The sequence below is a fragment of the Talpa occidentalis genome, unplaced genomic scaffold (genome assembly GCF_014898055.3).
Source record: "Talpa occidentalis isolate TD23 unplaced genomic scaffold, MPIMG_talOcc4v2.1, whole genome shotgun sequence".
NCBI lineage: Eukaryota > Metazoa > Chordata > Mammalia > Eulipotyphla > Talpidae > Talpa > Talpa occidentalis.
This window is the reverse complement of record NW_026555331.1, coordinates 55,136,615-55,156,709: the sequence shown is the minus strand read 5'-3', so window position 1 is coordinate 55,156,709 and position 20,095 is coordinate 55,136,615. Positions and strand designations below refer to the sequence as shown.

At 37.9% G+C, this 20,095-nt stretch overlaps 2 protein-coding genes and 1 pseudogene across 12 annotated transcripts in view; 2 read left to right on the top strand and 1 right to left on the bottom strand.

Moving 5' to 3' along the window:
• The window catches only part of CSPP1 (centrosome and spindle pole associated protein 1), a 103,014-nt gene extending 85,894 nt beyond the window's left edge, over positions 1-17,120 (top strand). For 7 of the 9 annotated variants that reach the window (XM_037505711.2, XM_054692211.1, XM_054692207.1 and 4 more), the window contains 7 exons: positions 3,429-3,568; positions 6,329-6,469; positions 7,706-7,752; positions 9,786-9,849; positions 12,945-13,051; positions 15,085-15,223; positions 16,890-17,120. In XM_037505711.2, the coding sequence (XP_037361608.1) occupies positions 3,429-3,568; positions 6,329-6,469; positions 7,706-7,752; positions 9,786-9,849; positions 12,945-13,051; positions 15,085-15,223; positions 16,890-17,101 (850 nt within the window). In that variant the 3' untranslated portion in view covers positions 17,102-17,120. Of the gene's footprint in view, positions 1-3,428; positions 3,569-6,328; positions 6,470-7,705; positions 7,753-9,785; positions 9,850-12,944; positions 13,052-15,063; positions 15,224-16,235; positions 16,358-16,889 lie in introns of those variants that run through there. The other 2 variants (XR_008550641.1, XM_054692210.1) reach the window with 2 other exon arrangements.
• LOC129145299 (glyceraldehyde-3-phosphate dehydrogenase-like) lies at positions 9,999-12,938 on the top strand (annotated as a pseudogene).
• A 1,330-nt stretch (positions 17,121-18,450) lies between the features above and the next one.
• Positions 18,451-20,095, bottom strand: part of ARFGEF1 (ADP ribosylation factor guanine nucleotide exchange factor 1) — a 127,108-nt gene continuing 125,463 nt past the window's right edge. For 2 of the 3 annotated variants that reach the window (XM_054692203.1, XM_054692204.1), the window contains one exon: positions 18,451-19,983. In XM_054692203.1, coding sequence (XP_054548178.1) covers positions 19,819-19,983 — 165 coding nt within the window. In that variant the 3' untranslated portion in view covers positions 18,451-19,818. The remainder of the gene's footprint in view (positions 19,984-20,095) is intronic. The other variant, XM_037505671.2, reaches the window with a different exon arrangement.

Genomic DNA, 20,095 nt, shown 5'->3' with positions numbered 1-20,095 from the left:
CCCATGAGAACCTGGTGAATAATAAATTATGTATTTAAAAGTACCTTGCAAATGCTGTATTCTAACTTAAGTTTAAGTAATATACGTTAGAATTACTATCATTTAGGAAGAATTGCTTAGGTATATTTACTTTGTTATGATTTTAAATATGTATCATGATTAGAAACTTCTCAGAGTTGTTTTTTTTTTTTTTTTTAAGATTTATTTATTTGGGCCTCCCCGGTGGCGCAGCGGTTGAGCGCTGGGTTGCGAGGTGCCCACGGCCTCTGCAGCGCCGGTTCGATCCCTGGCTGCTCCCCGGCCACCAGAGGAGGGTCCCACATGGCGCGCAGACCTCTCCTGCCGCCCGCTGCTCCCCTCAGCAGTGTGCCTCGGTAATTCTGCCTGCTCTGCTCCCTGCTCTGGCTCTGGTGGATTCTCTCACCCTCCTGTGCTTCTGACTGTGCCCAGTGCTTGTATAAATAAATAAATAAATCTAAAAAAAAAAGTCTACTTTAAAAAAAAAAAAAAAAGATTTATTTATGCAAGAACTGGGGTACGGGCCAGAGGCACAGGAGGGTGAGAGAATTCACCAGAGACAGAGCGGGGAGCAGAACAGGCAGATGGACCAAAAGCATTGCTGAGGGGAGCAGTGGGCAGGACAGGAGAGGTCTGCCATGCCATGTGGGTATCTCCCCAGCCGGCTAGAAATCGAACTCATGCTGCAGAGGCTGTGGACAGCTTCATGGCACTGCGCTCAACCCGTTGTGCTGCTGGGGAGGCCCAGAGTTGGTTCTTTAATCAACATTATAAATATTTTCACCAAAAAATTTTATTCATTCTCACCACATTCTTTTTTTTTTTTAATTTTTTTAAATAATAAATTTTATTTTTATATTCCCCCATACAATTGCAAATGCCCCATTCTGACCCCAATCCCTCCCCTCCCGGCCCCCACCCCCCAAAAAGTGTCTCTGGTTCATAATTTTTGTTGATTTTGATTTTCACTTTCTTATATTCATTTTCCTGGTCCCTTATTTAAGTTTTCTAGATTCCTGCTATGAGTGAGACCATCTGGTATTTTTCTTTTCTTTTTGGCTTATTTCGCTGAGCATGATCCCTTACAGCGCCATCCATGTTGCTGCAAATTGCATGTGTTTATCTTTTTTGAATGCTGAGTAATATTCCATGGTATATATGTACCACATCTTCTTGATTCAGTCATCTATTTTTGGGATTTGGGCTGTTTCCAAAGCTTAGCTATTGTAAATAGTGCTGCTATAAACATAGGGGTGCAGGTGTTCTTTGGAATTGATGTTTCTGTGTCCTTTGGGTAAATACCTAGGAGTGGAATTGCTGGATCATATGGAAGCTCTATGTTTAGTAGGTCCAGAAATCTCCACACAGCTCTCCATAGTGGTTGGACCAGTTTGCACTCCCACCAACAGTGCAGAAGAGTTCCTTTTTCTCCACAACCTGGCCAACATTTGTTGTTGCTAGTTTTTTTAATATGTGCCATTCTCACTGGTGTAAGATGGTATCTCATGGTAGTTTTGATTTGCATTTCCCTGATTACAAGTGATGTTGAACATTTTTTCATATGTCTGTTGGCCATTTGCATTTCCTCTTCAGAGAAGTTTCTTTTTAGCTCTTCTGCCCATTTTTTGACTGGGTTATTTTCTTTGTTGTTGCTGAGTCTCATCAGCTCTTTGCAGATTTTTGTGATCAGTCCTTTATCATTAGTGTTGTGTGCAAAAATGTTCTCCCAGTTGGTGGGGTTTCTCTTTGTTTTTGTTATTGTCTCTTTTGCTGTGCAGAAGTTCTTTAATTTGATGTAGTCCCAGCTGTTTATCTTTGCCTTCACTATCACTGCTTTGGGTGATGTGTCTGTAAAGATGTCTTTGATGTGCAAATCACGTAGTGTTTCGCCTATATTTCCTTCTATATATTTTATGGTTTCAGGTCTTATGTCTAGTTCTTTAATCCATTTTGAGTTGATTTTTGTCTCACCACATTCTTAAGTTTCTGTTATATACTAGGCACAAAACAAACATGAATCGGTTCACATGCAAAGATCTAATTAATTCATAACTTAGCAACCTATTTAATTACTACTGTTAATGGAGTCCAATTTAATGGCCTCTTAGAAGCCTTTTTAGTGTTTGTTTTGTTATTTTAGTGACTTTATAGTACCTATTGTCCTGAGTGGTTCACAGTTTGAGTTCTATGTCACCCTTGATAAGGTAATTCTGTGGCCCTGGTGAATCCTTTCCCCAGCAATGAAACTCCAAGAGAACAGGGCATAGATCCCATAGTCCTGTTGGGGTCCCAGCTATTCCTGTTTGGATGCTTCCGCAAGATCTAGTGAATAATGAAGAGAGTAGTCTGGACAACTCTTTTATACCTGTGACTTAGGGCTACATTGTCAATAATAGAGGGGAGCAGTGAAAGGTAACTTGGTTTTATTTTCTTTTCAGGGTTAGAGCTACCACTCTTCATCCCTTTTTTCTCTTGTTATTCCTCTAAAACCCTAGCAGAACACTACCTTACTAAGCAATCTGCCTAGTATGTAAATGTCCTAGGTACCCCAGAAATATAGCATTAATTTATTAATTAGCTATCGAGTTTCTTTAAAAGGAACATTGTAAGTTAGTGTTGGGGACTGTAGATAATACCCATTGTATTGGGCAGCATATTAATACTATATATTGCTTTATAATTTCTAATTTAGGCTGAGGGGAAGACAACATTTATTGAGTACCTAATTTCATGTCAGGTACTATGCTTGGTATGTATGTAATCTCACTTAATTTTCATGCTCAAAACAAGACTAAAAGGAATAGACATTTTCTACTTCTTATAGATAATGAAATCCAGGTCAAACTGCTAAATTAGCAAAGCTGATCTTTGAATCTTGGTTTATCTCATCCCAAGGAGTATGATCTTTCTATTACTTGAACAATTTTAAGGTAAAATTCAACCATTCTACTCTTCTAATAAGGCAATTTGAGCATTTTGTATGATTACAATGACCTTATAAGTGTCTTATTTTTTATATATGGAATTAAAATAACAGAATAAATTTTTTAACACTCTTGTGAAAGATACCAAGGAGTTAAATGTAAACTCAAATTTTCTTTTTTAAAAAGATTTATTTATTTGTGCATACAAGAACTAGGGTACAGGCCAGAGGTGCAGGGGGTGAGAGGATTCCCCAGAGACAGAATGAGGAGCAGAACAGGTGGATTTATTGAAATACACTGCTGAGGGGAGCAATGGGCCAGTTAGGAGAGGTCTGCTGCATCATGTGGGTAGCTCCCTGGCAGGGGATTGAACTCGAGTGGCTGCAGATAGCTTCATAGGTTGCCAGCATCTTAACCCCTTGCGCCACCAGGGAGGCCCCTTTTTCTTATAAGACACATTTACCATAATTTGTCATCTATCTATAGGAAAAGAGAAAGGAATCCCATGGATATATTTGACATGGCTAGACATCGGTTACAAGCCCCTGTCAGAAGACAATCACCTAAGGGCTTAGACCCTATTACTTTTCAGAATATTCATGACTTTAATGAGCTGAAGGATAGAGGTAAGTAGAATGCTATTTTAAAGCTACAATAAGAGTGTTTTATCCATATTTAAATATCTTTAAAGACATTTGCTTCCTTTTTCTAATGTAAAAATTTGTATTTATCTTAAGTGATGATGCATGAAACTTTTGTATACTTTAGCTCTTCTATTTACCAATCTGGTAAATGAAGCCTTAGTTTTACTATTTTCTTTTGGGTAGCATGTCATTTTTAAAGAGAGCTAATTAGATTATATAGAATGCTGTGGCATTTAAAGAATGAACAGAGGAAAAAAGTTTAGGACAGAGATTGGGAAGGAAAAATCAGAGTGATTAGAGGAAAAGTAGGAGAATATGGGCTGAGAAGAGTGTACTGAGAAGAAGGGAATCCTGTAAGGGGGTAAGTGTTAGTTGGCGTAGAGGTCCTAGGTGGCCTCAGCTAGGATTTTTTAGGTGGTGACTTCAACTCAGTCAGCATGAGAAGTCAATTAACTTGAAATGAAGATTGAATAGGAGGCAGAATATCAGAGGCAATAAACATAAGATAATCCTTGGAAGACAATCCTTAGCTTGGATAGGAAGGAAAGGAGTTGTGGAGCTCAAGGAACTTGTTAGGATGCTAATGTGGAGAGCTCTCACAGGAGGAAGAGGTTTAAGATATAAGAGAGGGAGGCAGGGAATGACTGTAGAAGAGAGTAGGGTTCCCGAATAGGGAGGAGGAAATAGATCTGAAGCAAAAGAGTAGAGATGATTTGATGTAATCACTTAGGAAGAATAGGAAAGAAGGCTTATGAGGGAAATAGGATTGCCAAGGTACATAGAGTCCTGGGGGACTAAAAATGTGTAGAGGGAATTAAATACGTGTTATATATAATTTTTTTAAAAAGGAGCATTCAGGGCCTCCTCTGGTGACACAGTGGTTGAGCTCTGGGCTGTGAAGCTGCCCGCAGCCTCCGCAGTGCTGGTTTGATCCCCAGCTGCTGGCAAGGGTCCCACATGGCACGACAGACCTCTCCTGCCACGCCCCTGCTCCCCTCAGCAGTGTACTTTGGTTCTTCTGCCTGTTCAGTTCCCCACTCTGGCTCTGGTGAATTCTCTCATCCTCCTGCACTTCTGACTGTACCCGTGCTTGTATAAAAATAAATAAATAAATCTTTTTTTTTAAAAAAAAAAAAGCATTCAGCAGCAGTAGAGGAGGCAGATGTTGGATATGTGGTCATATGACATAACCAGATAAACTAAAATTTGGACTTCTCTCCTTTTTCAAGGTATTATCTATTTTATAAAGTTTTTAAAAATACAGAACAATAGAAAAAAAAGTCACTTTAACCAAACTGCCTAAATATAAATACTGATATTTTGGATGTTTTCTAAGCCTTCTTTCTGAAAAAAGTAAAATAATTATGTTATTTAATTTTCTTTTGTTTTTTTTTTTTTCACTTAGACAAGTGTTATATTACATATACCATAGTTTTTTTTTTTTGTTATTTATGCTATTTTTTATATATATTTAGGATCACTCTGTTAAATTTTATCCCAGCAGCACACTTAGTAAATAGATCAAAGGGAATAATATTTTCAAGGCTTTTCACATGAATGAACTACATTTTTGTTCTCTAGATTTTAAAAATTAGTTTTAACATCTTCATTCTAATCAGTTGATGTTCTTGAATTTGTGGCATGGGTAAATTTTTAGACAGTCATTTACTCTAGTAATTACAGTTTGGCCAGTCTGCATTTATCTTGTTTCTTTGTATGATAACATGCAAGAGTTAAAATAGTAATTGCTGGGCCTCCCTGGTGGCGCAGCGGTTGAGCCCTGGGTTGCGAAGCTGCCCGCAGCCTCTGCAGCGCTGGTTCGATCCCCGGCTGCTCCCCGGCCACTGGAGGAGGGTCCCGCATGGCGCGCAGACCTCTCCTGCCGCCCGCTGCTCCCCTCAGCAGTGTACTTCGGTCCTTCTGCCTGCTCTGCTCCCCGCTCTGGCTCTGGTGAATTCTCTCACCCTCCTGCGCTTCTGACTGTACCCAGTGCATGTATAAATAAATAAATAAATAAAATATAAATAAATAAATCTTTAAAAAAATAAAATAGTAATTGCTGATATCATCATGTTTTCACTTTCATGTGTGTGTGAAGAACTGGGGTGTAGGCCAGATGTAGCGGGAGAGGGTGAGAGGATTCACAGAGACAGAGTAGGGAACAGAACAGGCAGATTTCCTGAAAAACACTGCTAAGGGGAGCAGTGGGAGAGACGAGAGGTGTGCTGTGCCATATGTGGGTTAGCTCTCTGGCTAGGAATCGAACTCAAGTCATAGCAGTGATCCCTGAGACTTGACCCCTAGGTCACCTGGAAGGTCCTGTATTTTCACTTTTCCAGTGTATTTTAGGGATAAGCTGTGATTATAGTATATCATAGCTTCCTGAGTTGTAGACTTGTGATTAACCAACTGGATATAACTGTAGATACTGGTCTTGCTGCATTTTTCTACATATCGTCTCTGGAGAGGAGGACAGGTGGGATCAACAGTGCATTTATCTGCTGCTTGTCTGGGGGCTTCCTTATAATGTTGATTCACTTGTGAAAAGGCATTTATTTAAAAAATATTGATTTTATGTTCTTTAGTTTTTATAGTGACTTTGAAGTCCTTTGGTGGTATTCCATTATTTATATATATGTTCCTTGATTTTGTAATTTGATCATTTGTACTTATATTGAAGTTTTATAAAATCTCACTAAGATGTAGCTTAGTTAAGCGCATGTAACTTTTTTTTGGCATCAGATTCAGAAACACGAATTGATTTAAAATTTATGTACCCTGATCCTCCAAGAGATCATCACACCTTAGAGATTCAGCAGCAAGCTCTCCTAAGAGAGCAGCAGAAGAGACTAAATAGAATAAAAATGCAAGATGGTGCTGAAGGTAAGAAAGTATAATTACTATTTCAGGTAGTATCAATGGTTTGGTTTTTTTGTTACCTTTCTTCAACTTCTGTATTGATTTCAATCTGAGTATTTTTTTTTTAAAGATTTATTTATTTATGCATACAAGAACTGGGGCACAGGCCAGAGGTATGGTGGGTGAGAGGACTCCCCAGAGACAGAGTAGACTCCCCAGATCAGGCCGACTGACTGAAATACACTGCTGAGGGAAACAGCAGGCAAGTCAGGGGAGGTCTGCTGTACCATGTGGGTCACTTCCCTGGCCGGGGATCAAACGTGTGCTGCAGTGGCTGCGAACAGCTTCCTAGTGCTGTGCTTATTAATCCCTTGTGCCACCAGGGAAACCCCTGAAAATATTTTTGTAAAATCAGCAAATACTTAGTTCCTAATATGGGCCTAGGAGACATGGTGATGAATGAAATACACTACTGCTCTCCAGAAGCTTATGTTCTATTGGAGAAGCTAGAGGTTAAATAAGTATAAATATGATGAATACTGCAAAGGAGGAAACCTAGAGTTGTGTGGGAGTGTGTTACTGAGGATGGAGTGGGTGGGGCACCTAGCTAGAGGCCTCAAGGAACATTGGTGGACCCTTATGATTTGAACTGCATGACCTTCACATGTATTTCACCAGCTTTGCCAACCTTTGGGCCACTAAGGGTGGCCATGGAGAATGAGTTATTGAATAGAAGCTATTGTTGCCAACCTATTTATTCCCAAAGGTAGCATTTAAAAGGACAAAATGCACTATATAGAGGAACACTGAGGAAGATGGAGGAAGAATTTAATAGGGACCTTTAGGATACCTGTCTAAAATCTTTACCTCTGGAACCAGATTTTTGTAATTTAGCTTCTTTCAGTTCCATTGAGGGACCCTCTGTAACTCTACTCATCAAACTTTTTATACAGATTGTAGAAATATAAGAGAATATGGTGAAGAATCCTGCATATGTTTTCTTTTTTTGTAGACATCAATTTTAAATTTGCATGGGTTTTACTTTTTATATTAATGTGAATGGGAAAATTTTACACAACTGGAATGGATACTGGGTTATATTTATTAATAAGCAAATAGTATTTTAAAAACATTTTGAAATATGATAGTTGAACAGTAATTTCTAATAGAGATAGCTACAAAAGAGATTCTAACATTTATTTTTAGTTTTTAAACATTTTATAACCTTTTGCTTTTGTTTTTGTTGTCCATTGACTACAGTTGACTTGGATGCTGTACCAAGTGCCAAAGTACGAAATCACAGAATGGTAAGAAACCAGTTATACCTTTTTAAATCAGTTTTGAGGGACATAGAAAGTATTAGGAATATAATAAGTGAGTAATCCAATTTTGAATTCTTCAGGAACACCAAATTAAGAAAGAATTTAAATCTTAACAGTACGGTGTGTAGCTAGAGGTATAGTCATACATTCATATATTAGTAGAGAAATATATTGTAATGGCTCAGAACTCCACTCTGGAGCTAGTCCAAGTTAGTCTGTTTTTATCTGTGTGACTTGAGGCAAATTATTGAATCTGTATCTCAGCTTCCCTTCCTCCTTTGTAAAGTAAGAAAATAGTACATACCTCTGAGGGTGACTGTAAAGATAACTTAATTAGTATTTAAAAGGCATTTAGTTACAAGCCTAGAAAGTAATAATTTTCACCTAAATGTTTGAGCATGGAGGCCTTACCAAATAATTAACCTTAGTGTAAGGATATCAGAGAGGTGGCTATGTGAAATATTGGGGAATACATCTGGAGCAAGAATTCCAGGCAGAGGCTCTGGGCAGGAATAGGCCTGATGCATGGAAGGAGCTTAGAGAAGACCAGGGAAGCTGGAGAGTCATGAGCAAGGGTGAGAAAGGGAGCAAATGAGGTAGAGAGGTGAGTCTAGACTGAAGAACTTCAGAAGCCATGATAGGGTTATGTCTTTGTGAATATGAGAAGCTTCCAGAGTTTCTGAGCAGAGGAGTGACATGAGTTGGTCCATGTCTCAATATGGTCACTAACTGCTATTCATTAGGAATAGACTGGTGAGTCGGCTACTGCTATAATCTAGGTAAGGTGACTTAAACTGATGTGGGAGCAATGGAATTGTTGGGTTTACTTTGAAAGGGGACCTGATAGGATTTTTGGCCTATTGGATGTGGGGTGGAATATGACAGAAGTCAAAGCTGAACTTCAAGGTTTTAGGTTAGAATTTGCAGTTTATGGAGGTACAGAAGCAGAGGTAACAAATTTAGGTGTGAGGGAGATTAGGAATTCAGTTTTAGACATGGCAAGTTTGAGATGCCTATTAGACAATTGGTAAGTAGACAGACAAGAGAGAATTTAGGGGAAAAGATTGAGTTTGGAAATAAATACAATACCCCATTTTCAGGTTATGATAGTACTGCTGAGGTGGATCAGGGTTTCCTCTCAGTAGCTGTTGGTGCTCTAAGATGTCGGTGTTGAACTGGTGATGGTGACAACAGGGCTGTATAATCTGAGGTCATGCTGCTCTCTCACCCATGGGACTGTGATCTACACCAGAGCAGAAACTCTTATTATGTTTCCACTTTCTAATGTGGAGGACGTACTACAGATTTACTGAAAGAATGAATGAACCTCAACAATGCTTTAACAACTTTTAATGTTTAATTGGATTCACTGCTCAGAGTCTGTTATATTTTCATTAGCAATAATGTGACTTTAACTTAGACCACAAGGGGGAAAAAGAGTGGAGTTAGGAAGGTAGAAGTCTTTGCTTGTCAGAATTTTAGGCATGAGAGATTGTCTCACATTGTTGCCTTCTCTAGTCGTGGGAGTTATATATGCTTGTTAGCCTTTCCTGGATTTTCTAGGCATTGGAATGTGGTATAGGAGGGAAGTAGCTCTGTCTCTCTCCATCATTTGCTAATTTGGGGGACAGAGTGGAGAATTGTGTTTCTTAATACAAATTGTTTTTCCACATAGAAATAGGTTTCACTTATAGGAGGAATATAGGGGAACCAAACAAGGGATCAGGAAAAAATATAATAACAATAAAAAACACAACAAAACAAAACAAAAATAAACAACTACAAATCAGAGACATTCTGCAGGGGAGGGGGAGAGAGAGGGCAAAACAAGGGTGGGAAGAGCACAAGGGACTGTGGTGATGGTGCTCTAGTTGAGTTGGTGGTGGAAATTCTATGGGGACTACACCTGAGAAAAGAAAGCAAACATTGTGGGGGGGAAAAAAATGAACAAAGATGTAAAATATAAATAAATAAATAAAATAGTAAAGACAATCATTAATATTTGATGTTTCTTTTAGCCCAGAGATGACACTAATGATTTCTTGAAAAATTCATTATTGGAATCTGATAGTGCTTTTATTGGTGAGTACACAAACAGATAGTAGTATTTTACCAGTTTTCTTTTAAATGCATTTCTCCATACTTCACATATTGATATCTTATTCTTTGTTGTGCAAGGTAATTTTTTAAAAAAGGAGCATTCTGTTTTACTAACCTAATGAATAATCATCAAGTATACTTTGCAGAGTTTTCAAAATCTGCATCACTAAAGTCAGAAATGACTCCCAGAAGTAGACAAGAGAAAGGATTGAAAATCTACTTATGGAAATAATTGATGAGAACCACTTCAATCTGGGGAACAAACCTGATGTCCTGATCCAAGAGGCCCAAGAAGTTCCAAATCAAATAATACCAGATTAATATACTAAAATACACATTATAATCAAACTGTTGAAAGCTAAGAAGAAGAAAAGAAAACCAAGCTGTTTGAGAAAGAAGAGCAACACCGATAAGGGAAGATTTATCAGTCTGACCTCAAACATCTCAGTGAAAACATTACAGGCAAGAAGGGAGAGGGAGGAGATACTTAGAGTGATCAGAAATTGCCTACTTAGAATACTTTATCCAGCCAGACTAGTATTTAAGACAGAAGGAAGGGTAAAGAGCTTCGCTGAAAAACAAAAATTAAAATACGTCGGTACTAAACCAGACTTGAAAGTACTGGAGGGGTTATTTAAAGCAACAATACATCTAGGTAACAGACACATAAATTAAACAATGTGGAGAATAAAAATGTGACCCATCAGAAGGAGTTTGAGATTACACTGTTCTGAGCCACAAATTCAGTTCATATACAAATTCAGTAGTCTTCAAACAAAAATCAATACGAAGTAGCAAATAAGATAATGGAAGTGGAACCTAAACAAAATGTAAAAGGAAGATGTCAAAAAATAAAAAGGCAAAGACTGAAAAAATAAATGACAAAATGGCAATAAACACTCATTCTCAACAATCACCTTAAATGTACACTTGATCTTGGCTAAAGGCCAAGAAGCAATAATTAAATGTAAATGTAAATGGCTTGAATTCACCAATTGAAAGGCATAGAGATGGAGTGGCTGACTGTATTTTAAAACAAGGTTCAACCTTCTGCTCTTTACAGGATACTCACCTTAACCACCATTTAGAATTAAAGGCTGAAAGACATTCCTACATGAAAAGCTATACTTTTATGAGATAAAATTGATTTCCACTTAAAAAGGGTAACAAGAGGCTCTAATCCTCCTGGTTCAACAGACAGCTGCCTCTTCCTAGGCAGGGCCAACCTTATCCCTGAGACACCATGAAGGGCGGAGTGAATGTATTTGACTGGACTGGCTACCTCTTCACTGGGGCTGCTTTTAACTATGGCAAAGTGGATATTTGCCCTCAGTGTTCCCTTCATTGAGCTCAACTGTATGGTCTACATGTTCCAGTGTGATTCTACCCAGGGCAAATTCAATGGCACAGTCAAAACTGAGAATGGGAAGCTTGTCATCAATGGAAAGCCCATCTCTATCTTCTAGGAGCGAGATCTTGCCAACATCAAATGCGATGATGCTGGTGTTGAATATGGTGTAGAGTCTACTGGTATCTTCACTACCTCAAAGAAAGCTGGGGCTCACTTGAAGGGAGTACCAAAAGGGTCATCATTTCTGCCTGTTTTACTGATGCCCCCATGTTTGTGATGGGTGTGAACCATGAAAAGTATGACAGCTCTCTCAAGATTGTCAGCAGTGCCTCCTGCACTGCTTGCCTCCCCCTCCCCTCCTGGAGATTATCCATGACAACTTTGTTTCATAGAGGGACTCATGACTATGGTCCATGCTACCACTGTCACCCGGAAGACACTGTATGGCCCCTCTGGGAAGCTGGCATGATGGCTGAGGGACCACCTGGAACATCATCACTGCTTCTGGTGCCACCAAAAGCAAAGTCATCCCTGAGGTGAATGGAAAGCTCACTGGCATGGACTTCTGTCTCTCCATCTCTAATGTGTCAGTTGTGAATCTGCCCTACCCAGAGAAAACTGCCAAATACAATGATAATAAGAAGATTGGTGAAGCAGGCCTAGCTGAGTCCCCTCAAGGACATCTTGGGCTACACTGTAGACTAGGTTTTGCGTTGTGAATTTTAACAGTGATAACCACTCCGCCACCTTCAGTATTGGGGCTGGTATGCCCTCACCAGCCACTTTCTCAAGCTCTTTTCCTGGTATGACAGGGAATTTGGCTATAGCAACAGGGTGGTCCAGCCGGCCTCCAAGGAATAAGAGCTGCCCAAGGTGAATTACTTGTCAATTATATTAAACCAGGAACAAATCGAACTAGCTAAAACAATTAAAAAAAAAAAAAAAGACTGAATCAGTAATTAACCTTCCACAACAGAAAGTAGTAGGCACAGATGGATTCACTGGTGAATCCTACCAGATGTTTAGGAAAGAATTCTCTTAAGTTTGTCTTCCAGAAGATAAAAAACAGAAGGACTACTCTTAACTTATTCTATATGACCAGCATTACCTTAATACCAAAACCAGATAAAAAATATCACAAGAAAACTACAGATTATAGCTCTCATGAAAATGTATGCAAAACATTTTCAGTACTAGCATATCAAATCCAATAATGTATAGAAAGAATTACACACTAATGGTCCAGTAGATCCACCTATTCTGCTCCCCACTCTCTCTGGTGACTCCTCTCACTCCTCACACCTCTGGCCTACATTGCAGTTCTTGTATGCATAAATAAATAAAAATAAATCTTTAAAGAAAAAAGAACTACACACTAAATGGGATGTATGCCAGGAATATATTCAATTAATGTAATTAACCACATCAACAGACTGAAGAAAAATCTTGTTAACAGATGCAACACATTGAACAAATTGTAGCCCCCATTTATCATAACTGTTAGCAAACTAGAATAGAGGGAAAGTGCCTCAACTTAATAGAGCACATCAAAAATCTATAGCTGAGATTGTATTTAATAATGAGATCAGGAACAAGGCCAAGATGTTGCCTCTACATCATTATGGAAATCCTAGCTAATGCAATAAAGCCAAAAAATCTTGGTTTAGGTCAAGTCAAAATTTTTGAAATGGTGGCTGTTTAAGACTTTATCCTTGTTTCATCCTAGGTGCTTATGGTGAGACATATCCCACCATTGAAGATGATGCTCTCCCTCGTCCACAGCTGCCCTCTGCAAGGGAGCGCAGGAGGAACAAACTGAAAGGACTGGACTTCGTATGTATGAAATGACCTTTTTCCCTTCTCAGCTTATGACCAGAGGTCTTGGTTCTGATCAGTGCTAGACTGGTGCAGTCCAATAAAGAGACTTGCTCTGGAATGAGGTGGCCATGGGCCCTACCCTAGATTATCACCAGTTAGCTGGATGACCTTGGGCATGTTATTCCATTGCTTTGGCTCCTCGATGACTGTACATATAAGCCTAGTGCCTGGCACAAGACTGCTTTATCCTTTTGTGCCCTAAAAAATGTTAATTCCTCACCCCAGCTCCCCAATTTTTCCTGTAGAATATGGATTTTGAAGAAGGGACAAGAAGGAACTGATAAGCACTTACTGGAAAGCCTGTTAAAATAATCTCTGTATGGGTCAGATGACTTGACCAACATCACTTATGAAGGCTGAATATCAAACCCGTGTTCTTGCAGAACATGCATAATTGTTTTTACACTGTAGCCAGTAAAAAGCACAGGCTTTAGAACTCTTAGTACAACTCCCAACAGTATCACTGCTTTGTTGGGTAAGCAGCTTTGGGAATTTCTAAACTGTTTGTTTCCTTATATTTGTACAATTGCATAATATATGTGAAGCATTTAGCACTGAATCAAGTTTGCAGGGAGCGCTTAACAAATTTCAAATGCTGTTACATTGTTAGGTTTGTATATCCACAATTTTACCCAGTGACAGAAACTTGCTTACTTGTCCTAGACAGTCAGGAATCATTCATTTTCTATCACTAGATTTGCCTTTTAGGACACACATAAATGATATGTAATACGATGTGGCCTTTTTTTTTTTTTTTTTAAAGCACATCTGAGTTACAGCGTGTCGGTACTTGAGTTTTACTGCTGAATTCATCCAACATTTGATGGATATTTAGGTGGTTTCTACTTTTTGCTTCTTATAACTTTAAATATTCCTATACAATTTTTTATGTTTTCATCTCCCTTACCTAGGAGTAGAATTGTTGGGTTATTGTGACTGTGTTTTAGCATTTGAGGAACTGCCAGACTGTTTTCAAAAGTGGCTGTAGTATTTTACACTTCCACCAGCAGTGCTGATGAAGGCTCTGGCTTCTCTACCTCTGATTAATGCCTGTTAGTATCTTCATTACTAGTGAATGTGAAATGGTATCTCATTGTGGTTTTAATTTGTATTTTCCTAAATGATGTTGAGTGTATTTTCATGTGATTCTTAGCCCTTTCTATATCTTTCTTGGAGATCTGTAGATTCAGATCCTTTGCTCATTTTCAAATCTGTTGTTGATTGTAAGTTCTTTGTATATTCTCTATACAAGTCCTGTATCAGATGTATGATTTACAAATATTTTTTCTCATTCTGTCGGCTGTCTTTTTATTTTATTGATGGTGTCCACTGATGCACAGAAGCTTCTGATTTTGACGAGGTCTTAGCTTTTTACTGCTTGTACTTTAGTGTCATTTCTAAGAAACTGTTATCTAATCCAAGATCATGAAAGTTAATTCTGCATTTTCTTCTAAGACTACATGATTTATGCTCTTAAATTTAGGTCAGTGATCAACTTTTGAGTTAATTTTTGCATATGGCATGAAGTGTAGAGATCCAAGATTGATTCTTTTGTATAGGGACATCAGTTGTTCCAACATCCTATGTTGAAAAGAATGTTCTTTAACCTTAGTGAATTTTTTTGATTCCGCTGCCATAAATGAATGTCTTTCTCAACCCTGTTTCTATTCTATGACCCTTTGTCCTAATGCCAATATGACCTTGTCTTGACTACTGTAGTTGGACTGATTCTTAGCTCCAGCTGTTTTTTCCTTTTGTGTCTAATTCCCCACCTTTATCCATTCTGGCAGCATTTATGTTATCATAAATGCCATACCTTTATCTGTGCCAGCGTGGATAAACACCAGCAATTCTAAATGCTTCAGATTTTCACTTAGTTTTGTTCGCTATACATATATGCCAAGGGAAAGAACATGTGTTTGATTCACTGATTTTTTCTGAATATTTTATGTTAATGATTCCTGAAGTTCTATGATTTCTAACGACAGGATAACAGTCATCCCAATGTACTGCCAGATGCTCTCTCTTTAAAATCTGTATCCAGTATAAATATTGATCAACTTAGAATGAGAAATGAGGAACGAATACGAAGATTGAATGACCTTCAGAATAAACCTATTAACACAGGTAAACGGCCAGGTTTAATAGCCTGTAGCTAATTCTTTTTTAAATGTGTGTAGATGGAGGTTAGGTAAAAGATGGGAGGATTTTTGAAGTTCTTTGAGTTGTACGGTTTAGAACACAGTAGCTATCCAGCAAAACCCAGGATTAATTCTGCATCTTTGTATTTAGAGAGGGGATCCTAAACAGATCAGGTTTTTTGCTTATTAAATATTAAGACTTTGCTCTCAGCAGAAAAATGCTGATTAGTATCATTTATTTTCCTTACTTAGGTGACAGATTATCAGAAGTTAACCCATCTTTGATAAATTTGTAGTATTACAAAGAAAATATTTTTATTAGTTGTCTGTACCATGGACAAAGCAAAATATCAAGTTAACATTTTTAAAAAATAACTTTAGTCCTTTGATTTGGGCTTAACTGTCTCTCGGGGCTGTGGTGAGCAGCTTGTTAAATAAAGTTTGTCCACCCAGTACGTGTGGGCAGGATATTTCTGCGCACAGCTAATGAGCTCCTCTGCCAGTTCCCTACCACCTTTTTATGCTGATGCTATTAGTCTTTGATGTAATGGGACAATTTTATAGGAGTAAGTCCTATTACTCTTGTTGTATTATTAGTTTAGCAAATGGTAGGATGATCTATTTGGACAAGTCTCTTCAGTACGTTAAGCTACATTACAATAACTTTCAAGGGAAATTTTCTTAAGATGTTTTATACTGTGTTAAATTGAAACTGTACTGATGTTCTCTAGCTGTTAAAGTGCATTCTGGTGGTAAATTCCATACCAAGCACTAGCAAACATGGTAATTTGAAGGTACAGTACTATATACAACCTGGAAAAACATGCAACAACAGGAAAGCAATGCTTTCATTTTAGCTAAAAGGCATTTACTGAGAATTATCTATTCCTCAATTTCTTCTAGAACCAGTAAGTTGAATATTTAACAGGATGTGTTTAAAAGCAGAACATTTTAAGGATCAACTTCTAAACTTTTTTAAACATTGTCCTTTCAAACAGGATCTTTTTGGTACGATGTGGATTCTCACTAAATTGATTGCATATATCCTTTTGCTGGGCTAATCCTTCACAGACCAGGAGATGTAATTAAAAAAAAAAAAAAAAGAAATTGACATCACAGGGTAGGAAGACAGATTTTTCCTATTGTATGTAATAATAAAATACAGATAGAAAGTTGAGTATGATAATTCAGTTAAAGGATAAATCATAATTAAGATCTACTTCTTAATGAAGTAGACACAACCTTAGATTAGGTGTAAGACTGGAAGTAATTTCACCTGTCTGGTGCTTTCCCCAAATGCTAAAATATCCCTCTTTGCTCCCCTCAAAAAGGTGTCTATTCTGTTTCTCCTGAAAATGACACAGAGTAAGATCACCTACACTTCTACAGTCAACATCATGTTTGGCACAGTTGCCTTTGCTATCCTAGGGATGTCCGTGGGTACCAGTATTATGGAGTCACCTTATTCATTTGATCATTTTTTGTTAAATTGACCCCTTTCTGAATTCACTTTCCTTCCTCTAAAATGAGGCATCTGAATAAAATGGTATGCTTTAGAACAGAGGCTGCAGGGCGGAATGAGTTGGACTAGAGGAGACTGTGTTCTTGTCACCTGCCTGCCACCTGAGTGAAGTCTCTCTTGGTTCCTTTAGATGATGAGAGTTCACTGATTGACCCAGATGACATCATGAAGCAAATGGGTGATGATGGATCAAACTCTGTAGCAACGGAGCCCTGGCTCCGCCCTGGCACCTCAGAAACGCTGAAGCAATTCATGGCAGAACAGCTGAACCAGGAGCAGCCGCATGTTCCTGGAAAACCAGGCACTTTCAGTTGGCAGGGGCTGTCTACTGCACATGGTTAAAATAAATCTGTATTGGACATAGCAGTGCCTTTTAAGGTGACTATCAAATCAGAAGCCTTTAATGTGTGTTACTTTCGGCCCCTACCTGGACAATTATTTACATTTGTATATAAAGTGTATTTTTTCCATGATAATGTATATGATGTACATAAATAAAAGGCTATGATTAAGTTATATAATGTAGAATTGCACAGAATTATTTTTGCATAGTTTAGCCATAAAGATAATAAACTTCCTTGGAATCAACTACCATATGTGCATTACTTTAAATTCTGCTTGTCAGTAAGATAAGGTGAATAAAACACAAGTGTCTTAATAGTACTGTAAAATCAGGATACCCTTGTATGTTATTAGCAGTTTTATTTCTCTTTAAAATAAATCATTTAGTAGTATGTTGTAGCTATCACTTTCAGTTGCTATGTTAACAATCAAATGTGCTAGTTACATCATTTCTATATCATTTATAGCTACTGATTCAGTATAAATGATGGGAGTCAGTCATAACTGATTTTATTCCCTGAATCATGCACTAAATGTTACATCTTTCTGCCTCTATTTTTGTGCTAATAAGGCATCATCTTAAGTTCTCTATTTATATAATTTACCTACTTCTTGATTGAAATAAATTATTTTTCTAACCAATGTTGATTTCTTATTTTATCTGGAACTGAGGTTTCAAGACCAGGTGTTCTAGAAATTCAAGAGAGGCAGGAACACACAGGGGATCAAGGATGGAGACTGGAATCCTTGCTCCGCCATCATGGACTCTCAGATAAGTGCGCGGTCTTTCTAATCACTCAGTAAACAGTCCTTTTTTTAAAAAAAGCAAAGACTCAAATTCTGGGAAATGTTTAGTCTTTAGTACCATGACAGTTCAGGACACCCCCTTCCCCTTTTCCACTGACATGACAAGATCTAACATCTTGGCTGCATATAAAATGTATACTAAATATTGTAATCTAACCATCATTTACCATAAATCCACTGTCCATTAACTGGGCACTCATCCAAAAAGAGGTTGTGAGAGCAAACAGTACCCCACTTTCAGTTTTTAATACAGTCTTCGAATTACCTTGATGTGTTCCGTTTTCCTTTTGAATGACACTGTAGATTGCAACTTGAACAAACTCCTAGGAAATACATTGATGTACCGCAAACTGCCCTGAAAGGAACTTAAAATGTCCCTCAGCAAATAATGTAGCCTTATTCTGGGTTAATAAATACACAAAATACTAAGTTATGACTGTCCTATGGTTCAGAACAGAGGGTGTCAGGGAGGATATAATGCCAGAAGCTGGAATGAAAAAACTAAAGAATTTTATAGTTCCCACCGAGAATATTCTTCGCACAGTTATTTGGCTTTAAATGAAAAATAAAAAGGAAAGACTGAAACACGGGGCTGTGGGTTACACAGGTTTTGATTGCTTTGATGAAATAATTCAAAAACTTTATTGAACTATAACCTGATTAGAATATGCCAGATGAGAATCAATATTGTACAGAAAGTTGTACAGAATTTTTTACATAGAAAACTTTACATCTGTACCATATACATTTTATCCATCTGAAAAAATTTTCTACATCCACTGTTAATATGGAATGCTTGACAATCCTTGTCTTTTTGTAACCATCAGAGCACAATTCACAGTATGAATACATTTCCAGTAAATCTAACCTCCCCAAACCATGCCAGATTTGTTATTTTAATATATTCAACATTAAATTCTGTACATAAGAGTAAAATCTACATCAAGCCCCGCCACCCAAAAGAAAACAAAGTGACAGCAACCTAGATTCATTTTGCAGTGATTCAAGTTTCGGTCCATGAAGGATCATTCTATTTTAATGGCTCATCTTTAAAAGCCCTAAGAGAAGTATATTACAGGTAGTTAAGTCAGTAGGAATATTTTCTACCTTTTTTGTTTTTGATCACAAGTGTCAGCCACAACAGCTTTTGGGCATGTTATACTCTCAAACTTACCACCCCACCCCCTAGCCCCCCCTGGACAAAACTAAATTCCCACAAAATAAAAAAGACAGAAATTCAACCCAAATGTTTAGTGCATTTGACAAAATATTATAGGTATTTAGCAAATGAATAAGAAAATAAAGAAATAAAACAGTGCAGGAAGAACTATATGTTTTAAGATTTTTATGTTACAGACCTGCATCTCTGTACATTTTTCACAGAAGGATGATTACCAGTATCTCAGATAGTCTGAGTGTGCAAAAATCTTCAGAATAAGAATACCATAGTTGCTAAATATCTTTTACCATGAACAATAATTTCTTCTCTCCCCAACCCCCAACTATAAACATTTTATCCTTCAAAATACAGCTCTCCTGAGTTGTACTTCTTGCAGAAGTTCAAATCTTTACATCTACAGTTCTTTGGGTAAGTTTCACTTCCACACCTGCCAAAATTACGTGGGGCTTTCCCTGCGGCCAAGCTCAGGGAAGGACACATGAGCATAAACTGACACTGTGGAAACAGGCTTTCCGCTCAACATGAGCCCGACATGACAAACAGAATCCATCAGGCTATTAAAAGGGACTGGAGCATTACAAGTTTGAGATAGAGTTTTAAGCATCGGTTACCAATAACCCTTAGACACTGCAATTCAGAGAAACCATTTTTCAGGTAGGAAACCTCAGCTCCAGGGTCCTTTTAAAGAGCAGAGGGATGTAAACGCCAACAGAAAAATATGAAGTTCCCATCATTGCTTGTTTATTCCAACATCCTGTTGAGGTGGTTGTGATATCTGAAAGACTACTCCGATTCGCAGAAAAAATCTTCTAAGAACAGCACGAAGTTCAGGAATCAAGTCAAATTGCATAATTTCACATAAGAGAGGATAGTAGAATGATGCATGAGCTTTGAACTGGGAGGAGGGAAGGAATGAGTTTTTCCGTTAGTTGTATTTGCATTCCGAGCTGCAGAACCTGAAAATTGCCTGAAAGTCAAACCACTTGGAATATATACAGTGAAGACAG